The sequence below is a fragment of the Plectropomus leopardus genome, chromosome 8 (assembly GCF_026936395.1).
Source record: "Plectropomus leopardus strain MGB_pleo_1.0 chromosome 8, ASM2693639v1, whole genome shotgun sequence".
In the NCBI taxonomy this organism is placed as follows: Eukaryota; Metazoa; Chordata; class Actinopteri; order Perciformes; family Serranidae; genus Plectropomus; species Plectropomus leopardus.
This window is the reverse complement of record NC_142183.1, coordinates 22,744,004-22,770,516: the sequence shown is the minus strand read 5'-3', so window position 1 is coordinate 22,770,516 and position 26,513 is coordinate 22,744,004. Positions and strand designations below refer to the sequence as shown.

At 40.8% G+C, this 26,513-nt stretch overlaps 1 protein-coding gene across 2 annotated transcripts; it reads left to right on the top strand.

Moving 5' to 3' along the window:
* Positions 1-59: 59 nt before the first annotated feature.
* Positions 60-25,253, top strand: ccnjl (cyclin J-like). 2 transcript variants are annotated; one of them, XM_042493673.2, is made up of 6 exons: positions 60-2,162; positions 3,160-3,267; positions 7,172-7,382; positions 19,137-19,436; positions 19,563-19,722; positions 21,295-25,253. In XM_042493673.2, the coding sequence occupies exons 2-6, from the start codon at positions 3,190-3,192 to the stop codon at positions 21,812-21,814; spliced, it is 1,269 nt and encodes a 422-aa protein (XP_042349607.1). In that variant the 5' UTR covers positions 60-2,162; positions 3,160-3,189; the 3' UTR covers positions 21,815-25,253. The 2 variants fall into 2 exon arrangements, with proteins under 2 accessions (XP_042349607.1, XP_042349608.1); XM_042493674.2 differs by having other exon boundaries at positions 3,157-3,267.
* The last annotated feature ends 1,260 nt before the right edge of the window (positions 25,254-26,513 follow it).

Below are 26,513 nucleotides of genomic sequence, written 5' to 3'. Positions count from 1 at the left end.
GTGAAATTAAACCAATATTATTTATTTTACAGTATAATTCTGAGGTGTCAAAGTCATTGTAGTTCACAGGCCAAATACAGCTCAATTTAATTTCAAGTAAGCTGGACCAGCATGGAGGCCTAAATAACAACACCTTCAAATTTTCCTCTTTATTTAAGTGTAATGACCTTCATCCTGAAAATGTCCATCCATTCACAGAACAGATGGTGAACAGCCTGAGATATCTCAAGAAAAACAGCAACATCTTTTTCTTCAACTTCATCTTTTTCTTTTCTACATTCAGTCAGTCTACTACTCACCATCATTGCATGTACATGTTTCTATACATTTCCACTCCTGTGCAGTAAGGCTGGCATCAACACAACAAACTAAAGTGGAAGCTCATTAGGAAGCAGGTTATCTCCTGCCTTACAAAAAATTACAAATCAAACGTTTGGGCAGTGGCTTAGCATTAGCGTTCAACAACTACTCTTTACAGACAGAAGTCTGATACAGAATCTTTTGTACAAAAGCTGCTGACAATATTTTGCACAATGTTCTTCACAATGATCTTTATATATGACCCCAATAAGTATTCGTTTTTATGTCAGAGAACTGTATTCTGAGGGGAAAAGTCTCTAAAGCAGCATTTTAAGTGATAAGGGATACTCACCGTTTAACCTGACACCTCTTAGCCTTCATTTGTGTATCAGTGTTAGGTGTGCAAAGTCATCCAGTGCACCAGACTGGACCCCATGGTGGGTCAGTTTTGACCCGAGGGCCATATGTTTGACAAAGCTGGAATAACAACAGATTATTTGTGTGTGAGTGTTTCATTTGATGCCCTAAATTCAGTAAAACTAAGAAATTGGCTCATTGACTAGTGAGCATCAAATATGGGAGAGCTATCTTTTTTTTAATGAACAGATTTTATTAGCATTTTAAGAGTCATTACAAGTTATTCCAACAATGAACCCACACTACCTATCTCATCCGAGGTTAAAGAATAATAACAAATATGACAACCACGTAACAACATATATCAGTTAATAATAAGAATAACGTCTGAAGTATGTTAAGGTAAAACAAAAAAAAGTTTAAAAAAATGGGGGATGAAGACATTTAAAATAAAATAACTAATAATCAAGAGCTTAAGATTTAAAAATGAATTAATAAATGTATTTTAAAAAATTAAGAGTTAGTTCTACCAAAGTGGAGGCTTTAACAGTTATTTCTACAGTCATCTCACCGAGGTAGTCATATTTATTCTGGGCCGGAATAAATAACTTTCAATTCTAACAGGTTTTACTTTATCTTTATCTTTATTGCTCATTTGTACATTTTGTGCTTAAACTAATATTTGCAAGATGATTCAGTATGATGTGACAACATTTTACAATGAAGCCCCCCCCCAAACCAAATCCTGCTTAGGGCCCCCAAAGGTTTAGGGCTGGCCCTTTCAAGACCTATACATAAATGAATAAATAAATGGGGTTATGTGAAAAGGTAACTTTTTGTTCTACCTTTTTTTTTTTTTTTTTTTTTAAAAAAAAGACGTTATTCTATTTCTGTTACTTTAGTATGTAAACTGTGGTCCTTTGCTTTAATCAACAAACCAATCAATCAAATGTTTTCTAGGCTTACAGAAACTTGGTTTGAATGAAAAGTGTCTAAGATTAATATCAAAGTGATACATTAATAACAGCTGAACTAAAATGAGTAAATAATGAATTGAAGAAAATAACAAAATTCACACACTGTAAAAAAAATAATAATAAAATGAAATAGTTTTGTCACGAGTCGGTGTTTGTAGTTCTGACGCTGACCTCTAAAGGACTACAACTCCCAGGCTGGAGGAGGGCCCTTCACGTCGAGCGCACGAGCCTCGCACCGCAACAGCAGCAGCTGGTGCAGCCGAGGACGTTACTTTGTTACAGCGGAGCTACCGGAGAGAAAACGGCGGAGCCAAACCTCTCGGAAAAGTGTAAACAGTTGGGGGGAAACGGCGCAACCGAACGCCTGTTGCCGGGATTTAGCGATGGCAGCTGTTGTATGATCTTGCCAGCGGATTTGAACGTTGTGTTTTCGCCGGAAAAAAGAGGTCTTTCTCAAAGTTGAGCCGAAGAGGAGTTCAGGATGTCGGACTGAGACAAAGGGGTCTGGGGGGCATTCCCGTCGGAGCGGTGAGTGGCACATGTAAAAACCACCGAGATGAAAAGTTTACCCGGTGTCTGCCGCGTTGGAGAAACGATTCGTGTTTGTGTTCAGATGTGTAGTGTCGTTGCAGTGTGCTGTTTTGTTTTATAAACGAGTGTTTGTGAGCTCGGTGGGCAGTTAACTTGTGTAGCCTCACTGTTTGGCCGCTGTCTCGTGGTGCAGACGCGTTTTGAATGATAACCAAAGTGTGAGATATGTTAGAAATATGTGGCTGGAAGTGAACAACCGTGTGAAAATGGAAATAGTGAAAGGCTGCTTTGATTCATTTGACCTGCAGCGTGGTCGAGCGGGTATTTAACTGAGCCATTTAAATTCCCGAGCAGAGAAAATGGCCTATGCAGGGAAACAGACATCTGCTACAAGATTAGCAATGTGTTTGAAAACTTTGTCAAAACGACTGTATTTCACAAGAATTTTTAAAAAGGAAAATAATAGCCTAATTTAAGTGTGGGTACAAACCCAAGCATCAAGTTGATTTGCTTCTAAAAATCTTTTAACTCCTTGAAACCTTAGCAAAAGGGCAATTAGCATCAAAAGATGAAATGACCCCAAAATTAGCAAGAAATTAGTAAAAAATTACAAGGAAATGACCTGAAAATGATTTAAGAATAAGAAACGAAAAAGATAAGAGGAAAAAAACAAAAGGCATATTGATACATTTTCCCTAGCTTTAAAAAATAAATCTAAATCTAAGAATTTCTTGCGATTTGTAGATAATTTCTTATCAGGTTGCTCATTGCCTTTCCCCCTCATGTTTTTGAAGAAAACCAAGCCAATTTGCTCGGATTAAAAAAAAAAAGGTTAAATGAGAAAATTACTACAATTACTCTAACTTCGTCTTGTATCAGATGGTTTTATCCAATTTGAAAAGTATTTTCTAGTTATCCTCACCACTTTCAGGCCAGCATTCACTTCTCTGAGTGTTTGAACTTTGTCTTATTTTGGACATTTGTGTCTCAGCAGATAAAACTTGATTTTTAAAGTCTCCTCTGGATGGGAAAGATGGAGAGGGAGTTACAATGGTGGAAAGGACAGCTAGCTGCAGATATCCATCAATCGCTCCGCATCAAGGTGAGTCTGCTATTATTGAGCACTACTTTATTTAGAGGGGAATCTGTGGTTTGGTTAACAATAGCCTGGGAGCTAAACCTTGTTTCATTGTTACTGTTTAACAAAGTCTGACATTTACATTGAAAAACATTAACATCTTTCAAGCATTTTCATTCTCCAACAACCTGAAAATACAATGACTAGGCAATTCATCACTTAATGAATGAAAGAAAAGGAATCAGCAACAATTGTGACAACAGATAATTGTTTTAAATACATATTGCATCAAAAATGGCAATAAAACCAATTATTTAAGTCTTTTTGTGTGAGTATTTTTAGATTTTATCTCTATCCTATCATAATAAATTCATTATTCATTCATTATTATTCACATTTGGGTCGTTGATTATTGGTATGACAAAAAAGGCACTTCAAAAAGTCACAATAGAACTCATAGTGGACATTTTTTCCAATTTTGTGGCATTTAATAACCCAACTATAAATTGAGGTAAAAGAATATAATAGTACATATGTCAAAAATGAAATATCATTAGTTGTAAGGTAAAGCAATTTATTTATATAGCACATTTCAGCAATAAGGCAATTCAGAGTGCTCTGCATAAAACATTAAAAACACTGACACGAAAATGAACAGAAATGAACAGACAGTTGATTTTCCATCTTTTTTGCAACCAATTGATCAAGAGAAAATTGAGACATTTTTCAGCATATTCTGAAATTTTAGTGATTGAATGATGAGAAAAATAAGTAGCAAATTTATTGACAATGATTGTGATCATAATTTGCTAACCTACAAATATGATGGTCTGAACCAGCAGGCCTGTGTTGATATTCCACAGCAACATCCTAGCTTATTATACACCACACAATGTATTGAAAGTTGAGAGGAAAATATAATTACATGGTCCTGTTGTCTATTTAAACATGATCTAAATTAGATTACATGGAGGAGTTAAGGCTCATTAATTGAAAATGTCTTAATTAACCTTGAAGCGTGATCATATTTCTTCCCATGTGTCACTTTAATGGAGACATCTGTCACTCGACTGGCATCTTCGGGCTTGGACTCGGCTGCCAGCTTCACGCTGAGGGAGAGGAATACAGATCAGGTTTTAGATATCAGGTGCCTGAGTGTACCAGAGATTGTACGCAGGACTATAGTGGATCAGATTGTGGATCAGATGTTTGTGTGTGCTGTGTATGTGATTCATTCATTTATACACAGTTTACTCATGCTGGACAATGTCTGACTCAGAGTGAGACATCAATTAGACTGAAAATCTGCACGCAGAGCAGGAAACTAAACAACACGCCCACACTTTTCTCATATACTATAATGAGAGTCGGTCTAATGTTAGGTTTGATTGCTCTGTTTCAGCATTTTGGTGGAATCTTGAGCAACAGGCTCACAGCAGCACATGCCCACTGTAATGCTGCTAAGTTATATAAGGTAATTTAAGGAAATGCTTAAGATTTGAGTTGATTGCTTTATTTAGGCACATCTACAGGATAATACACTGTATATTCGTCTCTGTTTTACTTATAGTAGGTTTGTTTGACCATGTAAGGAAAGTATCCTGTGAAACTCACAATTAGGGCTGCAATTAACAATTATATTAATATAATTATATTATAACAATTAACAATTGTATTATTATAGTTATTGTTTGCGATTACATGATTAATTTTAAATGCATAAAGATATGTTTTCCAGGAAGACAGTCTTTTCACTCTGCACAAGAATGAGGGCTTAATTTTTCTCTACAGTGAGCTTACATCTACTCATAACATCACGTTGTCCTGGTGTTCCACTAAAGACCGAAGTATTTGTTTTTAAAGACCGTTACATCTAAATGCTCTTAGACCCCATTGCAGCCATATAATTTCAAAAGACAATTTCCATTATGAGTCATATTATTTGAGTCATATTTCAAGTGATAATTAAAATTTGCTTGTTTCTGCACCTCAATAGTGAAGATTAGCTACATTTCCGCAACTAGTCATTTTCATTGAAGATTATTTTCTGTATTAAAATTTATCATCAGAAACCAGTGAAAAGGACATTTTTTTTGTTTTATCTGACCATCAGTTCAATACATATTATAATGCAAGATAAAAAAAAGGCTGTGAATTTTCACGAGTCATCAAATGTTTGACATTTTTGCTCAAAAAAGACTCAAATAAATTGATTATCATTGTTATCTGAAAGGTCACCTTGCTGGTCATTGACTGAAAAATTATTGTCGAAAACAGTCAACAGATAAACTGGAATTTAAAATAATTGCCAGCTTTAGCACTAAAAATTCACATTTCAGGATATCTATTTTGACCAGGTTGCTTTACAGCTGAACAGAGAAATGCTTGCAGAAACTTTTGATGACTGGATGTTTTCAGACGTGGGTAAGCTGAAAGCACAGTAAAATGAGTAATGAAAGGAATGGTGAAAAGAGTATCTGAGCTGTGTGTAAAAAGGCCTTCGCACAGTGTTCAGATTTCCTGCATGGCGCCTGCTCTCCCACAGTCTCATCCAGCCTTAATGACGTTTGCTGCAGCGGTAATGCCCTGATGTGGGAGATAGCTGTGGTGTGTAGCATGTGGCAAATTATCAGACATGCAAATCAGGCGGAGGCAGCTGTGGAATCCTTAATTACGGTGCGGGTCCCCCACAAAGGCACCTTCTCCACCCCACACAGACCCCCCTGGAGCCCCTCCAGACTGCAGCAGCCCCCACCACCCTTCACATCTACCCCCCATTCTCCTGCTGCCCCTGTACTCCCAGACAGACAGATGGACCAGAGGCAGAAGCAGTGGGAGGAGAGGAGAGTTTGGGGAGGATTGGGTGGTAAGGTAGGTTCTGGCACAGAGGGTGGAGTGGCTGTATGTGGATTTGGTAGGGGGGTACTGTGTATTTTTAGATTCTATTGAAGTGTCAGTCTGAGCATCATCAAGCACAAATATAAATAGTTGATATTTCGCGCAAACCCGACAGTGATGGTACATTTTGTGCTCACAGAAAATTGTGTTTTGTTAAATACTGACTGTAGCATGCTTTTCTATGACTTTATTTTGAAATATGGAGATATAAAGCCACACTGAGCTAGCTTTAAAGTCAGGGATGTTTCTAAACAACAATCCCAACATGATGTGGATGTTTTCTGCAATTCTCCTCTCATGTGAGGACCCCTCACTGTGAGATTAATCTACCAATCCTCAATCTCTTATTAAATCCAAATCAAAAAGCCCTTGTTTTTACTCAGATTCCCAGAGAGCAAAAACATCTTTGAAAAACAAAAACATTTTTGATGTAAGAAGCTTAAATACAAAGAAAGAATAGGCTGTGAGTTTGTACTAAATGTTAGTTGTTTCTTACTCTGCGGCAGATTTTGAAACTAGATCCTTTTGCTCCTCTGTTTTCTGAAGCTGATTGTAAAGGGTAATTTAATGCTAATGCCCCCGAGTATCTACCCTCCACTTTGAAACACATGTAGCTAATTGAACATGAATAGGAGATGTGCTAGGGGTGAAACCTAATCCTATCTACAACTCAACTTCTACTGGAGGAACCAACCCCCACCACCACCACCACCACACACAGCACATTGCTCAGAGACCCCTGCAATGACCCAAATTAGCTCCTCTTGGCAGTGATGGTGAATTACATGAAACTGAAATGAGGCTGAAACATAATAAAGAATTTCTTATGGTAAATGGATTTTTCTTTCCAATGTGAGTATTTTAGACACAGCCGCGCTCCTGACAGCGGTTAAACTCAGTCAGCAGGAGACATGCATGGCTCACTATTATTATGCATATTCTTTACAACCCCCATGTCTCTCCTCCGCTTCTTCCTGCCCACCCTGCTCCTCTAACCCCCCTTCATCCCTTTTCTCCTCTCCCTCTCCAGGAGCTGAAGCTGCCGGTCTACCGAGCCCACTCTCCGCAGATCGGCATGCGGCGGTACTTTGCAGATTTGTTGGCCATCCTGAGTAATCGCTACCAACTATGTCCGACAGCGCGCCACCTAGCCGTCTACCTGCTGGACTTGTTCATGGACCACTACGATGTGGCCGTCAAGCAGCTCTATGTCATCGCCCTCTCCTGTCTGCTCCTAGCTAGTAAGTCCAATTTTTGCCTTCCTCTTCTTCCAGTCTACATTGTTATTAGCTTGTTAGAAACATTTATTTGATGACCAGCTATTCATTTTACTTCTCAAGACTCCACATATTCAAATTTTTGTATTTAAAAAAAACTCTATTACTTTAGTGTAAACCTACATCATAGGTAACTTGACCAAGAATATTTTGTGTCATCTTGCAAAGAATTGTATTTTGACTTTTGCAGTTAATGCAGAGGAGCTACATTATAAATTTTCTGTGCAAAGAGAGAAACTTTCACTGTGGTTTATGCACAGATGGCATAAGGTGCAACACTTCCTCCAACAAGGCTAAATTGATTCACACTCAAGAGACTACGGTAGTGTGTTTTTAACTCCAGGTCCTCTCTTCAGGCTGATCTGATAGCCTGTGTCGACAGTTTACTGTAGCTGCAGTGTCGGGTCGACAAAAACAAGGTTTCCATTGAGGCAGGATGAGCGAACCATTGTTTTAGGGGAAACTGTCGGGGATTATGTTTGTGTCCGCAGAACTACATGTATGTCTTTGATCCTGGCTGCACTAACTTGACTGGGGCTGCTGCTGTTTCTTTAGTCTCATCCAGTCAGTTTGAAATAGTATCACACCTGCCAAGGTCAAAATGTCCTCTAATCAAAGGTGTGATTTTCTGTTGAAAACGTGAATTGTTGCAGGGGACAGCCAACCCACTGTCCTCACACAAATCACTTCTGTCCTCAGGCTAATTCTCTTATGGCACTTTTCTCTGCTTTCAGCCTGTTTTTCACAAGATGAGTCGTATTTTTCAGTGCAACACTGATTAGAGGAATACTATAAAAAACACATAAATGTGTCTCAATATTTACTGGGTGTTGTGTTTCGTCACTGTGATGAACATGAGCTCCGTAGTTTATTTTGACTAAAAAGCACATACACTGTCTTGCTGCTGTGAGCATTAGAGCTTGATATATAGGTAGGCCGATTTTATCGGCCGTTACGTGCCTCTCACAGATAGGTCAGTTGCGGCATGCATGTTTTCTGATATGCACCGATATGAAAACATTTTTTACAGAACATATGGAATAACACAAAGCAGAAAACATGGCTTCAGTGGCTCCGACAGTCGTGTAATTACATAGTTTGTCCAGCACAGAATGCTCATTTTTCTATTTCTCGAATTGGTGGACAGTGTCGTGCTAAATATAATAATGTTAAATATTCTTTAATGAAGTTAGTTGTGTAAAAAGGCAGCATTCTGAAGGCCTGTTTTTCTTTCTGTTTTTAAATTAGTTTCAAAAATCCCATATTGGACAGTCTGTAATAAATACTGACTTGAACACCAACTATTTTTTAATCCAAGGCTGAAAATAGCCTCAGACAAATGCACCATTTCCTCCTGTTTGAGTGATGTATGCTAAAAACTACAGTGGCTGGCTGTTTTAGCAAATGACTGAGCTTGTGAAGCTATGAATTTATGACTGAGTTTGTGAGAGATTTACATCTTCAGTAGTAACATGCGAGCCGGGAGCCAGCTGGACAGAGAAGTTGGAAAGTTTTAGAGTTGGACTAAGGAAATGGGATTTGTTGACAAAAAACATAAATAACATCAGCCTTATCCTTTAAATTGCTGCCTGACAGAGGACATACTTGGTGATTGAACAGATTTGAAACAATTAAGTAAAAGCTTTGAATTTAAATTCCTGAATAGCTTTTTTTCCTTTGGCTGATGATGTTATTCTTTGGTCGTAGTTGCCTCCTTTCTTAAGCTGTTAGTGTTCTCTGCAGGAGTGATAACTAAACACGCTCTTTTGCTGTGAAATATAATATTGTCTCTGTGTTTCTTTCATGTAAAGCAGGTATGCTAATCATTCCTCCCCACTGATGTGTGGTGCAGGTTGTTTGGTAGTTATTAGTGTCTCTGTGTCTGTCTTGTGATTAACATACTGTGAGGTTTTCTGTACATTAGTGCAGCCCTTGGCATCATGGGTAATTAGACTAATGATGCCGTCAAAGTGGGAGTCTGGAATAGGGCCTGCTCACTTGGGAGGGCTCTGTATGCGTGTGTGTATGTGTAGTCGCACACAGGCCATCTTTGCAATCAGAGTAGTCTCTGTGGTGGGATAAATTTGAATATGAGACTTGAAAGCAGTTTTATTTAAAAGCAATCTCATGAGAATCCAAGAATAGCTTTGAGAGTTTGCTCATGGAGTGATAGAAATATTATCAATCCAACCTGGACAGAGGTTCTTCTTCTGTTCTCTAATAGATTAATCTGGTTTTCTATTGAATCTTTTGATTGTGGCTCTCAGTTAGTCAGGCTCCCTTCTCTCTGCTCTCCAGCCTCTGACTCCCCGAGGACTCTAGGGAGTCTCAGTCATGATTGATGAAGGCTTGAAAGGGCGTTTGATTCAAAGTTGTCTTGGGTTTTTATCTGTCCTGAGGTGCTTTGGAATCTGGCCTAGTTATTGAACGGCCTCCCCAGGTCCTGCTGCCTGTCTTTGACAGCCACATGCATTGTCTTTCTTAAAAATGTCCTTGCTTCCGCGCTTGGTTAATTAATCGCTACCTCTTTTGTGCCTCTCAGCAGTCAGTGCTTAATCCTGTTACTCTATTGTGTGTGTGTGTTTTTGTCGGTGCTTGTGTGTGCATGTGTTTGTTCATGGATGAGCTCTTCTTCATTTGCAGGAGTGAGATTATGGTCAGTTTTTCACTGTTATTGACTGTTGGGAGCTTATTTAGAGGCCTCACCTCATTCCAGAGAATCCAATTACTCCGAGAAACCATAATGCTGAGGAATTTAATGTGACTTTCAGTAAAGACCATTGTGTATACATCGCATTGTTAAAAATCAGTCCACATCCTCAAAGTTAAGTTTCTATTGTGTTACGGTCCATGACGTCCTGCAGTGATCACATCAGTCTTCCTGGCAGATCATGGTCCCTGAAGTCAGAGCTCTGCATACTGCAGCTATTTATTTGGGTAAATGACATCATGGATGTGCCTCTGCAGCCAGCTAGTATACATTGTCACCATGTTTGACTCTCTGTTTGTATTAGGGTTGCAGTGATGTGCCAGTTTTAAGGTATACTGTGACATAAAAGCTGACAATTATCCTACTGTGTACATTTGCACATATACAATATTGAAACAAAATGCAACAGGATAAAGAATCTCACCTTTATCTTAGTTATTTTCAAAAGGGAGACTTTAACACGTACTTCCATTTTTTTAAAAAAATGGTTTCAAGTCTAAATTACAGTGATAAAACATTTGTTCAACCAAAAGTAATCTTTCTGTTTTCTTTCCTTAAAGAGTCACACAGACTGATAATGATAATATTTCTTTAATACTGTATTGTAAAAACAGTGATATCTTCTGAGATGGTTATTGTACTGTTCAAATTTCATACTTTTGCAACCCTTGTTTATATATTTCACTAACTTCATTGTTTGGCTCTTTGTTCTGATCACTAGATGCTCGGAGCATTTCTGCAGCGTGTTATTGTTGAAACTGGATTTAATCTGTTTTGTTCAGTGAACCTGATTCTGCAAAGGGCCTTTTAAACAAAAAAAGAGCATCCTGTGAAACACACAAGAACCCCTGTCATACTGACTACGCAGTGCACTTAGATAGGCCTGGGAGCCCGAGGGTGGGGAGGATCTGTGTGCTGAGGGGCACCTGCCATATGCTCTCCGAGTCAGGCCTCAAACAAAAGCCCGTCAATGCAAGCAGGACAGCCAGCCAGCCAGACCCTTCCCAGAGAGGGGGAGGGGAGCAGAGGCTGAGGGGTAGAGGTTGTTGTGTTTGCAGGCTTGTATTTGTGTGTACGGGAGAGATTTGCTGTTAGCGAACATTGCTAAAAAAAAAAAGGAGATGGTCGCTGTAGCAACCTTGTGATAAACCTCTGATTTATTTATTTATATATTTTGTAATCATCTAATTAAAATTCACACTGAAGTCTAATGCTTTAGAGAATTTTCCATTGAAAGGGCCCTGCTGTACCGCCACATAACAATTTAACGGACTCAGGCTCTAGTGGTGTGCTTTTACCTTTTGCTGCCGGCTCTGTTTCCTCTTGGTTCTCTCACCTTGTCAGGGACAGGGGGAGCAAACCAGTCCTGGGACAGGGCGGCCAGTAAAAGCAGCCCCACATCCCTGGGGGGTTGGGAAACGAGTGGAGCGGTACTTCAAAGGCAGGTCTGCTGCTGATGTTAAACAGGGTAGAAAGGGAGGGAGAGGTGGTGGCCTGCAAAATGGGACATGTTAGAACTGAACCACCCAGCAGGGTGCCCTGAAATGTAGATTAATAGGGAACCCACTTCCCCCTTTATCCCCCTCTATCCCCCATTTGGAGGCTTGACAATAATTCTGATTGAACTGTTGTCATGAGGGGCTCTCACAATTAAAGAAATTATGTAAAGATGTACAGATGGGCTTGAAAATGTTCATATTATTCATTACATTGGATGCTACCAAAGCATCAGTTCACCATTTTGATCACGAGAGCTTGTGTGTAATTGTAATCCACAAGTAGCATTAAGCTTTGTGTTTTGTTGTGTAATGCCTGAGGCTCTGTTTGCCCACACACTCCCACATCACTTACACAAGGTGCTTTACCCCCTCAGTGGATGGATACCCCAAAACACACACACACACACACACACACACACACACACACACACACACACACACACACACACACACACACACACACACCCCAGTACACAGGGTTGGGTTTCTAAGATTCTCCTTGGTCACCCAGGCATTAGCATCAGGGGTCAGGGGTCGGCCCAGGCCTACATTGTGAGAGCCGCTGGGGCCAGGGGTGGCAACACGGAGATTCTGTGATGGAGCTGTGACCAATTTCACACTCCCAATGAAAGATGAACCGGCAAATAAAAGGAGTTTGAACAGCAGAGGAAATTCCTCCATGCCTGTCAAATCCAGGAGAAAAAGAAGGAGAGAAAGAGGAAGAAAATGAAGATTGCCTTTGTGTTTTTTTCCAGTTAACTCTTTTAACAAGATAGTATTGACATTAAATGATATCAGTAGATAGCATTAAAAAATGTTTTTTTACTTTCACTTATGGATTCAATTTTAAGCTCTGCCACAATGAGTCTTGTATGATCTAAATTTTTCCTCATTTTCCTTCAGGTTGTGCTTCTTTAGCCCCACAGCACAAAAACTCACTAACATCCACTAACATCTTACTTTTGTATTTAGTGGGAAAGGTACCAACGGCATTCACTCCAGGGACAAAAACTGCAGTAGTCACAGGTATTCAGGCTCTGATAGACAGTGATGGAAATATAACACCCGGATGGATTTGTTAATTTTAAACACTTTTCCATTGCAATACGAAGACACACCACCACAAATAACCACCTTTCTCTGTCCAAGCTGTGCTTGAACGTAGTTAAAATTTAATCACCACCAAGTTTGAGAGAAAGACTGAATTAGTAACACATATAAAAAAGGAGGAAGGCTCTGGTTGACGGGCAATAAGAAAGTAGTCGATAGCCTACTCTGAGCAGGTTTTCCAGGGTTTAAAAAAACCTTCATATACGTGCCATTTTTGGTGGAAAAAGGGTATTGTAGTCTCAAGGCATGTCTCTTTTTCTATTAAGACCAAAATGCAGTTAGCCAGTTAGCACATAAACAACATAATAATCCAATGCTGAAAGAACAAAACATGTTTGCGGTGCACCAGTGAACAAGAACACAACACACAAATAATACAGTACAGTAAAACTGATTTGTGGTGACGTTAAATTTAGTTTAGAGGATCAAAATGTGCTTGAATTACATACAGGTAAGTCTGCGAAATGAAGAGCAGCAGAAACGGAGGTCTTCGTCTTTGTGTGAGAAGATCAGTCTCAGGTTTCCCAACAGCCCCTATCACTCTCAACCCATTCTCACCCCAACCTCCACCTCCACCTCTCTCCCAAACAGCACACCTGGGAGGAGGCCCTGCATCCTGCTCTTACCTCTCCCTAACCCCTGACCTCTGACTTTCCCCCTGTTTACTTGACCTCTTCTCGTCATCACCGTCACCTGTGGGTGCTGTGAGGACAGATAGGTGTCCTGTAGTTGAAGTGTATGGAAAGGTAGCTGGTGTAGTAAAAAAGAGTCATTTTTTTTCCCTCATCAGTGTGTCTTGCCTGCTTTCTGACTTAAGATAGGATCATTTAGCGCTCTGCATTCCAGGTAGGCTGAACTCACAGGAGAGGAATGCACACATCCACACTGACAACAGTAAAACAGTGTGAGGGGCTGCAGTGGTGTTGTTGCTGCAGGGTATCGGTGAAAAGATGACACATGAATGAGGACATCCAGTTCAGTGGTTTATCCATCCAGCGACAAAAGCCCCCTGCCGTGTTGCCCTGACATTGCCGTGTCTCGGCCTAAAAGTTGCACAGGAACACACCAAACTGACACCCGACACACGAATGTTCTGCGCCTGCGTGAGAGGAGATACCCTCCATGCCAGCAGACAGCTGTTGTCTGTAATCATTCAAATCAAGAAACTGAAAGACAGTGAGCACATTATAATATTGAAAGAACAAAGCATATTTGTTGTGCGCCAGTGAACAACAACACAACACATCAGGAAATGTTTCTGTTAAGAGCTCAGTGGTTTAAGAAAAATAATCTTTGATCATATAACATGTTTGTTTCAACCTCACTCCCTCATAACTTAAGCTGTATGCTAACATTTTTCACTTCTGTTTCTCTTCTCGCATGCTGAGCTGAATGGCCTATCAGAGTGATTATATTTACTGACAGGCTCCACGGCCGCCGCCGCCTATTCAAAATACTGAATCGGAGGAAAAAAAGCCGACGAGGGCCAGCAATGTGCGACACACTGCGCCAATGACTCTCGCCATCTGCCCAACGAGGGTGGATGGACGACCTTTAGCTTGGTGTGTCATGGCCTGAAGACATTTGATATGCTGATATTACTCACACTTTAGGAGCATTCTTTGGGCATGTATTAAGGCCAATTAGAACATTTGTCTCAAATGGGGATTTTACCGCAGTTTGGGACGCACAGCCTCTTACCTGTTTCATGCAAAGAAGCAAAATGTCAAGCGACTGCAGCTATTGCACGATTCCATATTTTCACTAAAACAACGCATTAGGGCTATGCACGACTGCATGTAAATGGGGAATATTGGCGGAATATTGATTTTCATTAGCCATGTAAAATAGCTTAGGAGTATTGTGTTTGTCTAAATAGTGCAGTACTACAAGGTATTGAAATTGATGTGTGTGCCATGTATATGTTGGTGGATAGAGCTCAAACCTTTTGGAAACAGACTGAAATGTGTCTTTAACATGAGGTACTGAAAACTATCCGCAATTAAAATTCAAGATCACTTTATTTGTCTCAAGGAACATTTGTCTTGGATATAAAGACAGCCACATAAAGACAAAGTGTGGTAACAGATTTTAATCACATTGTGCAGATATAGATAAAGTAAATGCTTTAATTTTCAGTCAGATTCTTAATTGTGTTTAGTTTTTATGGGGCAGATATCACATGCTAATACTACAGTAGTCAGCATTTCGGGGAAAAAAAACTATTTTAAGTGTGTTTATTATGAGACATTAAACACCAGATCTTTGATAAATTTAGCAGAAATGGGGGTGCAGGGGTCCTGTAGAAATACATATATGTTCCTCAAACCTAAGTATTGAAAAGCATCATTTTGCCATCAGTACCCAAAGTCAAGTTAGCACCAGAGCTAAAATGATCAGTGGATTAGTGTATCTACAAAATATTATCCAGCAGGAATCTTTACCAATTTACCATTCAAGTTTATGATGGATAAAAATCCAAAAATGAATTCTTGCAGTTTCTCAAATGTGAATATTTGCTGGATTTTTTGGTCCTCTATGATTGTAAATTGAATTTTTTTATTTTTTGGAGTGACTGAAAAAGCGTCGCCTTGGGCTTTAGGAAAATATGAAGAGCAATTTGAACCATTTCTTCATGATTTTTTTACCAAACAAATAATCGGTCAAATAACAAAGACAGAACAATGCATGATGTGTGTAATAGGTACTTGCAACCTTAATTAGCATTTTTATCTTACATGGGGTTGTGCTACAGATAACGTGGAACCAGAATTAACTTTTTTTTGCCCAACTGCCCTGTGTTTTTTGGGTTTGTTGTCTTTTTACTTGAGCCCCCTGTGGCTGCACTCCTGCTGTGCCAACACATTGAAATGAATGAGACCACAGTTAAGCCATCAGGCTGTGATACACACAGGAGTCAGTTCTTTTTAAAGTAAGTCAAACCTGTTTGCGGCTTTAATCAAACTGTACATCTGTAGGTCCCTCTGAAGTTGCTTTGTTTTCAAAGCTCCCCATGTCTCTCATGTGCTCAGTCTCCCACAGTAGCAAACCAGAAGAGTAATCACAGAGCACAATGAGGAGATTGACTTGCGCTGTGTCTCTGAAGATCAAAGAGGCTGGGGTTATGTGGAGATTGGGGGCATTGATGGCTTTTTATGGCAGCGTCTGTGTGGACATAGCAGTCTAGCAGCAGACAGAGCCCTGATCCAGAGGATATGAGGGTGAGAGAATGGGGCAAGTGTGGACTGGGTTGTGGAACGAGCCCTGGTGGGTGTAAACAGCCCTGTTTCATAGTGCTTCCTGTTCTGGTGGAGAGATCCCATTATTGCCTCTCTGCTAATTACCCCTCTGGCCTGTGTGGGGCTGCTGTTCCCCCACACCCCTCCCCTCATGCTCTCTCAGCCATTCCCTCTTCCTCTCTCCTGCCTTGCTTAATGGTGGGTCGCAACATCAGTGGTAAAACTCGCACTTGTCGGTAGGAAGACGCCCCGCTCACTGAGACGTGAGCTTAAAGAGGTAAACGAGGTCTGTGAAAGGCTCCGCAGACAATTGATGCTTGGAGTATGCACTGTATCCACTTCTAACTACAGCTCAGAGCCAATAAAGCCCCCTTTTTGAATGTTTGGTTGCCATGGTTGCAGATTAAAGGCCAAGATTTACACCAACAGAACAGTTGTTGTAATCCCCAACTAGATGCATATTTTGACAAAGCTAATACATAGTTTAAGTTGAAGGGCACTCACGAGCACAGACCTCCACCAAGGCCAGTACTCAAGTCTTTCCATTATACAAGTCTGGATGTGTTCCCCAAACAGTTAGAACTAAAGGTATACTATGCAGGATTATCGGCAACTGTTTGTTGGCACACTTGCCGGTGAAAGTGAAAGCCAACCCCAAACTCCCTCTCATTTAGCTTTTCGCCTTGCTGTATTTGCATCTTTTTTTGTTGTTGCCCTGTGTCTCTTGAGCCTAATTTAAACAGAGATTGCACTATAAGTCCATTACAAAGTCCCTCCTTTATGCTGCCTTTGCATTTTTACACAGATCTAAACAACGGCAGCATCGCAGGACTCCGAAGGAGAATTTTAAACAGCATGCAGGCATCGCAGAAGCAAAAGTGCTGTGATGCAAAGTTGTGTGCTATATGGTCCTAAAATAATATCACCATATTTCAGGGTATATTTATGATAACAGTATTCTTGATAATATGAAAAATACTGAAAAATATGAAAATTATTTTATTATTAATTACAAGACCACGCAATGACAACACACAATGTCACAATAGAAATGTTTTTAACATATTAAAAATTATACCAGTATTATTATTAACAATGTAATGCCACACCTCTAATGGGCATGACCTTTAACACAACAGCATTTGCCTATAGTGTGACATGGAGCATACAGTATCTGTCAGCAGTTCTTTCTAACAACAACAACAACAATAATAACAATAACAATAGCATAGCGTGGCAATATCAGTCATTTGCCATCCCTGTTATATGGCAGCTGATCTCGTCCCCTGGTCAGTGGGTAAGGATTTCCTGAGTCTTATTATTTTCCCCAATTTGCAGACATTTTTGACTGATGCTTTTCTTCTTTGACTTAGTTGCTGACTAGTATTTGGTGCCTTTTAAAACTCCCAGGGGTGGGTAGCACACAAAACACCTCTGTAAAATGTCACACCCATTCTGCTAATGATCCCATTCTGCTGGCTATCCTGTTTATACAGACATCATTTCAGCACAGTTACTACCTCCGGAGAAAATAAGGCTATACATGCAAAGGGCAAAGTCTCTGCAGATAAATACACTACCACACAGTCTAATGAGTCATTAGGTCTGTATGAGTCTACTTTTTTATTTTATTTTTATTTATTTTTTTTACGAAAAGTCTACATTGTATATCTTATAGTCAAAATATGGTTGTGCCTGGTGGAAGCCTCATCACTCCAACTGTGCATGTGTTTTGTTCTTCTAAATTGGAAATATTTAAAATTTTAAGTGAGATTTTAATTTGAGGGCAACCTGTTGAGAAACCTCGCCCTTATTCTTGAAGTTTGAGCAAAGGAGACCTACTGAACCCTTGGATTAAAGAATGAGTCACCCCTCTTTATTGGTCATTTGGACCCCTGAGGCCTCAGGCCTGTTGCCATGGAAAGGAGGATGTCTTGGGGTGGGGAGGGGGCTCACCATAGTGGCACCGCTGTAATGTCTTTGAGGATATGGAGTGAATGAGACGGACAGAAATGTTGGGGATCATGCTGACTGGGATTTTTTTTCATAGAAAGCGTAAGGCTTGTATAATCCACAGTAAGTGCCCCACACTCTGTAAGCCTACAGTGACGTTTCCCTGTTAGTGTAATAGCTTAGCTTTATAGCCAGATGTTCAGTAATAGTCAGCTTAATTGCTAATGCTTAGCAGGCACTTTAGTTTTGTGGAAGCTGGAGTAAGGCTCTTTGGGGCTCACCATAAACCCGCACCATGTGGCTACATCTGATAATATTCATTGCAATATTGAAAGAAAGCAAAGATCTCTAATCATCACCAAACATCAGGATGGCTGGTTTTAACTTTGGCTGAGACCAAGAAACCATTTTCTGTTTTTTTAGCCTGTTTATTAATTTTGGGGATTCTTCCTGAAGATGTAATGATTTGATTATTTACATAGTTGTTAGTAAGTGTGCCTCTGTAGTTATCATTTCCAAAAAAAGCATCTTACCAGTAAATTAACTGCAACTTTTATTTTCATTATTGCTCAAAGCATTTGGGCTTTTATACATAAATGATCATCTGTTACATTCAAGTCATTTAGCCATTTTTCTTTAAGTGAATGAAATCCCCCCAATAATGATATTAAGAGTAACAATTTTCAAAGTTGCTAATAGAATCAGTCAGCCCGCATCACGTAACCCAACCCATCTTCTCCCCTGTGCTTCAATCCCCTACGTGTGTCAGACCTCTAACAAATTATGTTACAAGGCTAAACATATTTCTGTAAGGAATCATTTTTACCCAGTCTAGATTTAGATACACTCAGGAGCAGTGTGGAACAGTCAAAAAATGGGTGTTTGGCAGGGGTATCCCAAATCCAGGTACAGTACAACAAGATATCCAGAGAAAAGTGTCATTGAAAAGATGGAGCCCAAAATTTTGCACATTTGAGGAGCTGGAATGTGTGCCGTTTTTACCTGATAACCTAAATGATGAATTGATTATCAAAATCGTCGCAGACTAAATTACTGTTGGTCAGTCGTAAGATTATTTTAGCTTTGCAAAAAAATACATTGTCATGGGGAAGTGTAGGACATATGTTGCCACCTCAAACTGTCATTTACAATGAATTGCATTAGATGCTGTTTAATAACATTGCTACATCTCTTCCTTTCTTTCCAGGTAAATTTGAGGAGAAGGAGGACCGGGTTCCCAAACTGGAGCAGCTGAACTCTCTGGGCTTTATGTGCAGCCTGAACCTGGTTCTCAACAAGAAGGATCTGATAAAAATGGAGCTTCTGCTACTCGAGACCTTTGGCTGGAATCTGTGCATGCCCACACCGGCCCACTTTATTGACTACTACCTCCATGCCTCAGTGCAGGAGGGCGACTTGTACAACGGCTGGCCCCTCTCCTCCCTCTCCAAGACCAAGGCTTTCATGGACAAATACACTCACTACTTTCTGGAGGTCTCACTGCAAGGTGGGTCAAGAGGAGGAACTGGACATTGCTTTGTTTGTTCCAAATTAGTAGGACATGAGTTTGTGAAGCTTGTGGCGTAAGTTTGATCAGATCATTTATGAAACTCTTGTCTCTGGGTTCTTGTAGACCACGCCTTCCTGAGTTTCCGACCATCCCAGGTCGCTGCTGCTTGTGTGGCAGCATCTCGTATTTGCCTTCAGATTTCCCCAAGCTGGACGACGGCTCTGCATCTACTAACAGGCTACACCTGGGACCACCTCACCCAGTGCATCGAGCTAATGCTGCTGTAAGGAACACACACACACACTCAGTCAAGTAGAGAAAAAACGGTGAAACAGAGAGCCAGACTGGAAGACGAGTCTCTATATAGTTTGGTTGCCATGGTTTTGGATTATTAAATGCCTGTTGCTTAAACCAGCAGAGGCTTATATTGTTGTTTGTATCATCTGACAAAAGCCTGTCCCTCTGATAATCCTAGCTGATAGCCTCAGTGCTGTGTAAATTAAAGGTCGACTCCATCTCCAGTGTTTGGGATGTTGTTCTTTTAAGATTTTTTTTAGGGGGGGTGGGGCTCTTTTGCATTGATTACATAGGGCAGAGTAAGCGTGAAAGCGGAAGAAAGAGAACAAAGGGCTTCGTGCTGGAGTCGAACTCGCAGTTGCTGCAATGAGAACATAGCCTTTTGCACAAGGGGTGTCCACTCTACCAGGTGAGCTATGGGCGCCCCTGCAAGTGTTTTATTGAAATGTAAATGCTCAGTCAGCCATTAGCAAAAAGCAGTGATGTAGGTTAGGGATAATGGTAATAATGACTGAAATGGATAGTTCAGATGTTTTGAATTGGGGTTGTATCAAGAGGCCCCTTGTTCATTCCTATAAAAGCTGCTCAATTTCACATGAAACCAAAAATTTCAGTGTCATGAAATTACCCGGATGTTCCACATTAATGGATCCATAGAGGACGCACACTTGAGGAGTTACAGCGGACGAGCATGGCTTAATGCGCCCAAGTGGCTAACTTCTGCAGGTTGAACTGAAAACTTCCAGTTTAGCGCTTAGCTAACATCAATGGAGATTCATTAAACTGAATCTTGCTATCCGACCGAATAGATGATGAAATATGTCATTTTGTAGGGATTTCGTGCATTTAAAGACGTCACTTTCCCACTTTACCTCACAGAGCACAGGAGTTGCTGCTCTTCCCTGATCAGTTAGTTTGCGCTGTGTGAGCTAATGTGGCATTCACAGCAGTACACCATTTAGCTTCTGAGCTGGTAAGGGAGATTAGAGGAACACAGCTAATTTTGAAGATCGATGACACACTTCTCAAAGAAGGCTTAGTTATGGAGAGGCACATTAGGCGGGTTATGGCGGTTTATATGTAGCAACATCATCATGCGGATAATTACTTTAGGTCACATGGAAAAACGTTTTTAGAAAGGCTTGGGAAAATCACAGTTTGACAGTAAAACATATGTACTTGGACCAGAATTTGAATGCTTGGATTTAACTACATTAAGAACACTACTGGGAAGCTATAGAATCATAAAAACCTATGGTAAATAAATAAATAAATAAATAATGGATCTGCCCTTTAACAACTGCAATTAAGTCTCAGTTTTCTCGGTCAGCGGCTGTGTGTGTTTATTTGTCTGCATCTGTGTAAGTGTAATTGTTTGCACATGTTCACACTACTTGTGTGGGAATAAAAAGGGCTGGTACGAGCCGATCTCTGACCTGGTAATGGGTTTATATTTCTGGATATACACTTTGCTCTCCCCCCTGCAATGTAAAGGTGGTTATACTTTCTAATTTGATCGATTTAAGTGATCTAATCTTTTTTATGTTTCTTTCCACAGTGCTCATGACAATGACGTTAAGGAGGCCAACAAGACCAAATCGACTCCTCCTCACCGGCCGTCCTCTCTGCAGTCTCAGCCTCAGACCTCTCACCTCTCTCCAGTGTCATCCATCCAGAGACCAGCCTCGTCGTCCTCCTCCACCTCCTCCACACCGCAGCTGCTCTTTCAGCCAGACAGCTTCCCCCTCTCCCAGCATTCCCCATCCCTGTCCCAGCTGCAGGTGCTGGCGGACTCCCAGGCTTTGGGGCCTGTGGTGAGCATGTCTCAGGACTTCCTTCAGAGCCACAGGATGGGGCTCCTAACTGGGGCTCCTTCCATGACTCCTGGGGGTGGGTTCCCCTCCTACTCAAGCCTGACCTCGGGACTCCAGCCGGGGCCTCGCGCGCTGCCTCTCCAAGGCCCCATTTCGGTGCAGATGGCCCTCGCGGGAGAGCCTCGTCACTGTCTGAGTATGGCCTACAGCGGGGGCTACCTGGGCGCCCATCACACTTTTACAGCGGGCTGCTTTGACAGGTGACGCCAGGAGACGGAGAGGGAACACAAACCCCTGCGGGAGTGCACTGCTATGCTTCCGACCCAATTCCCTACCCCGAAATATCCTTTTACAGATCTCCTCTCTCTCTCCGTCAGCTCCGCAACACCTTCAGCTTGTCCAACTCCCTCGTCCCTCACACAGAGATGCCTCAAACGCAAGCAGAGGTCCAAAGGCAAGACAGACCCGGTGGAAGTCATCACACTGACGTGACAAATGCTCCACCACTATGACATACTGACGCATTGCAAAAATGTTACTGCCATATTTTGAACCGTTTTTTAAAATTTGTGTTATCAAGAGACTGTCATCACTGTGAATGAGATGAAAGCAGCAGTGTGATCGAACACCCACCTCATTCAGTGCCTCCTCTCAGTCGTGTGATAGCTGAGCCAATTTTAGAAGTGCACAGAACACAAAGAATCTACGATAAGGATATCTTGCTGCTTGACTTTTTAAAAAAAAATTTATTTCTAATCCCAAAAATTGAACATTTTAGAGAAGAAAAAATTGGCAGTTTTTTTAGCCACCATATGAGAGAGGTAGAAGAAGAAAAAGAGAGAATTTCACGTGTCCTCTGAGTGTCAGCGAGCATTGATCCTGTAGCCTCTGTTTGAGCTGAAGGGCCCCTCTGAGAATTCCTCACCACACAAGCCCTCAGAGGGGAAGAAGAATTCCTTGTCTCGAGCACAGCAGGTGAAGTCCGCAGCTGGATCACGCCTGCGGTGTTTTTTTTCCTTTTCTTCTCTCTCAGTCCTCATCTCTTCTCTCCCATCTCCAAAGTCGAGCCTTGTGGCAAAGCCTTCGCACACCCGGGTGAAAACGTGTCTCTGACAGCTGCAGGCTTTTGTCGTACTTAAGTTTTAATTTCAGTGTCTCCGGCACCACTCAAAGAATTTAACACAAACTGATGTGACTGGACCAGCATAGTGACGAAGACGTGGACGTTGTTAGTTTATTGTACATATGAATTGCTGCTGCCTTCTTATGAATTGTTGGTTCTGTGTCTGTGTTAATGACTGCAATGTTTACATAAACCACTAAGTATCAGGGAGTTAAACAAGATTACTTGAATATGATGCCATTGAAACATGCCATAGCTTTTATTTATGATGACTCATTTATTACTTTTTATTTCATTTTTTTGTTTGATATAGAGTAGCTTTTTATACCAGCTTAGAAACACACCATTGATTAATTATAGTTTTCTTTGTACCTGTTCATAGAAACTGTTTGTTCAGGCTCAGGTTTCAAGGCTGAAACAAGCAGCCTTCCCACGATTCTCTGCTGTTATGCTTTAAAGTGGATGCTGTTGCAGCATCTGCGGGGGCTGGAATATTCCCCCTCTTCATCACTGGACCGTACTCTGCTGACAAGTCGGTAACTGAATGCATGAAACAGTCTGTTTGCATCGTAGTGGAACAACCTCGTGGTCGCTGGTTTAACACAACATCTGTGGGCAGTCGACGGTAATTGCTTCCCAGATTTCTGAAGCTGCAATCTTCCACTTCCTGTCAATGTGTAAACACATCCAGATTCCTGGTCAGTCACAAGCGGTGCAGTTGGTTACTATGGTGATACCTTAAATGACCGTGGACCCCAGGTTCTGGGATGTTGTTACCTAAATAAGGAACGAAACAAATGATTTTTTTCATCTTTGATCAAAGGTCCAGTGTGTAGGATTTACGAGGATAAATTGGCAGAATTGGAAAATGATATAATAAGTATGTTTTCTTTGGTGTATAATTACCTGAAACAGAGGACAATTATGTTTTCGTTTACATCGATACAGGGAACGGGTTTTTTCTCCACGGTGACAGCCATGCACTGCCATGTTTCAAACAATAGCTCTATACAGTGCCATTCACGCTTTTGTGTTTCCATGTCAGCCTTCGTAGTTAGCGGCCCCTCCGTCACAAGCAGAATCTGAAGAACTCGTCATTTTTAACAAAAACTGTTTTTGGAGAGAAAAAGGCATCTATGGATAATTCAGCTCCTGGTAAAAACCTGAAAGCCTGGATTTTTAATAATCAGAGAAAAAATGTGAGCACACATTAGCGAGCATATATATTTTAAAAATGTGAAACTGCTTTATTCAGTGTTTCTGCTCACCTGGTTCTTTTGTTATGGAGAATAAGATATCTCAGCGCATAATTCGGCTTCCAGTAAAATCCTCCTGAACAATGAACACTGAGGGAATCCTAATCGGGATACGTATCAGCTGGTTGCTGTCTGCATTTCTCATTGCTAGATGACACTAAATCCCCATAAATCTTACACACTGGACCTTTGAGGCTTTCATTTTTTCAGTTTATTTTGTCCAGAAAGAAAAAGACAGAAAATAGTAAAGAAAGAAGAAAAAAAAGTCAGTTACAATTTCCAACAGCTCAATGTGATGTATTCAAATGGCATGAAACTGTCACTTTTTCGAAGCAGGAACCAGAGTTTTGGGGCATTTTTGCTTAAAAAATGACAAAAGCTGTAATTTTCTGCTAATCAACTAATCCACTAATCAAGCAGCTCTACTGTGGCCCCCCAACTTCTGCAACGATGATGATGACTGAATTTATTTTGCTGTGGCCATGTCGTGCCTTGTCCTCAGCAGTTTCCGTTGCTGAGCTGTGAAGCTTAAATTCATAATCAGACGTGCATCTCTCAGATAACACTACATGAAGCCTTCTGAAACTGCAACTCTTATAATCATGACTCATCAAACAGCTACATATTGGTTTGTTTTCTTATCACTGAAAGGGACATGCTCGTGTTTTTCAGTGACATGAACTAAGATACTATGCCTTTGTTTGAACTTTTTTTGTACAGTTTTGTTATATATATTTTTTTTACATTTGTCTTCAATGTTTTTTAGTTAAAGCTTTTTGTGATTCTCCTGCTTAATTCTGTTGGTGTGAACTAATTTTGTTTTTTAGAGTTCAACTTGCTCTTTTCTTCATAATTCATGAGCAACTTCTCACTGAGGTGTCAAAGGTGCAATATGTTGTTTTCCTGTTGAAACTGACCACAGCCATCACTGTCTCGTGTACACCACTGGTTCATCTTTTGTAACTTATTTTTGATAATTGTGTGATTTGACTTGCTGTAGCTCCGTCTCCTCTGGAGAGCAGCGGGCTCTGAACACAATGAATATGTTGCATATTGCAGCCACCTCTTTTGAGTGATAGATATTACTGAATGCTTTTGTCTTTTAGCTAGAGGTGCATTCCCCCTCCCGTGAAAGGTGCTGATGTCACTCACCCCAAACAACACGTGTCTAATGTGATAGTAATGAAAACACAAACACCACAAACTTCCAATTTATATTTTTGTATTATTTTGTACCAATTTGTAGTCTTTTATGTGCCACCGAATGGTAGAAGGAATTCTTTTATCATAACGTGCCACTGAGAAATAAACACAAGTGAACTGAGTTACTGAAGGTTGTGTTTCTTTTGAGGAAGCATGACTGAAGTGCCTGCAGCTTTTAGGGAAATTACAGTTTCCACTGCATTGCTCCAGTCGGTTCAAAGGGAAGACAATGCAGCCGCTCCAGTGATAAGCCCAGCAGGCTTTACACACAATCCTCCAGCTGTGACCACATGCTGTCAACACAGCACATCATCCACTGAAACAGTGGAGCACTACGACACACAGAAACCAGTGGGGAAGTGTGACCAAGAACATTTACTCGAGCTCTGGACTTAAAGATTCAGTGGGCAGGGTTTAGAGGGCTATACTGACAGAAATGAAACAAATGTTTTATTAGTTTTAAAAACCTGAAACTAAGAATCGTGTCAGAATGAAGGATTTATATCTAGAGCTGATGTATGTATGATGTGAGCTCACCAATCTGTTTTACTCTGCGTATCAGTCTGGACTCTTTGCCACCCCAAACACTTTCCAGAAATCACAATCTGTTCGGGCCAATCAGGGATCCACACCATAGTTGGCAATGTAAGCAGCCAATCGGAGACTGCGTTGTAGCTGATGATGTAGCATGCAGGCAGCTGCTGGCACAGCAGTGCTGCTCCCGTAGCAACAAGTGCTAACTGCAATGTTAGCAGAGTAAACACAGCAACAAGTCAAGTTCAATCAGTAATACAGTCAATTACAATTAAAAAGGAAGGAAAAGACTTAATTGCGTTTTTTCTGACTGGATTTGGCCAAAGCATGATTTACAGGCTCAGTTTGTGATGAAGAGGATTCTCCTCCTGTTCGTTGTTGTTTGGCCACTGATTGCGGTAATGGAGGAGCAGATATGAGCTGCAAAGATGGGGATCACTGCCGTGCAGACCAGTGTTCACAATGCTTCAGACAGACAACAAGGACGCTGCCAGCTGGTGTTCAGCAGTCAGCTGGGTGCTGAAAAAGAAATGCTGAGGTACGCTGCAATCCCAGTGTATCGCAAAAACTTCATGGGGGTTGTTGTTGACCAGGAACAAGTCACATACAAATAGTAAATCTAAATATGTTGCATTTTTTAGACTCTTACTTTCTAACTGATCAAATATTTGTGTAGTAGAGGCTAATGATAATGTCAAAGGAATGTTTGTCAAAGCAAGTACAGCTGCCCACTAAAATCGTTTGGCGTGGCAGCGAGTCCAGACCGATACAAATTTTTGAGCTCACATCAGGATGGTTTTACCAGGCTAATGTTCTGCAGTAGTTTAGAACGGACAAACCAGACACT

Coding starts and splice junctions, on each gene's coding strand:
- ccnjl (XM_042493673.2), top strand. CDS start 3,190: ATGGGAAAGATGGAGAGGGAGTTACAATGGTGGAAAGGACAGCTAGCT. Junction 3,268..7,171: donor ATCAATCGCTCCGCATCAAG/GTGAGTCTGCTA, acceptor CTCCCTCTCCAG/GAGCTGAAGCTGCCGGTCTA. Junction 7,383..19,136: donor CTCCTGTCTGCTCCTAGCTA/GTAAGTCCAATT, acceptor CTTTCTTTCCAG/GTAAATTTGAGGAGAAGGAG.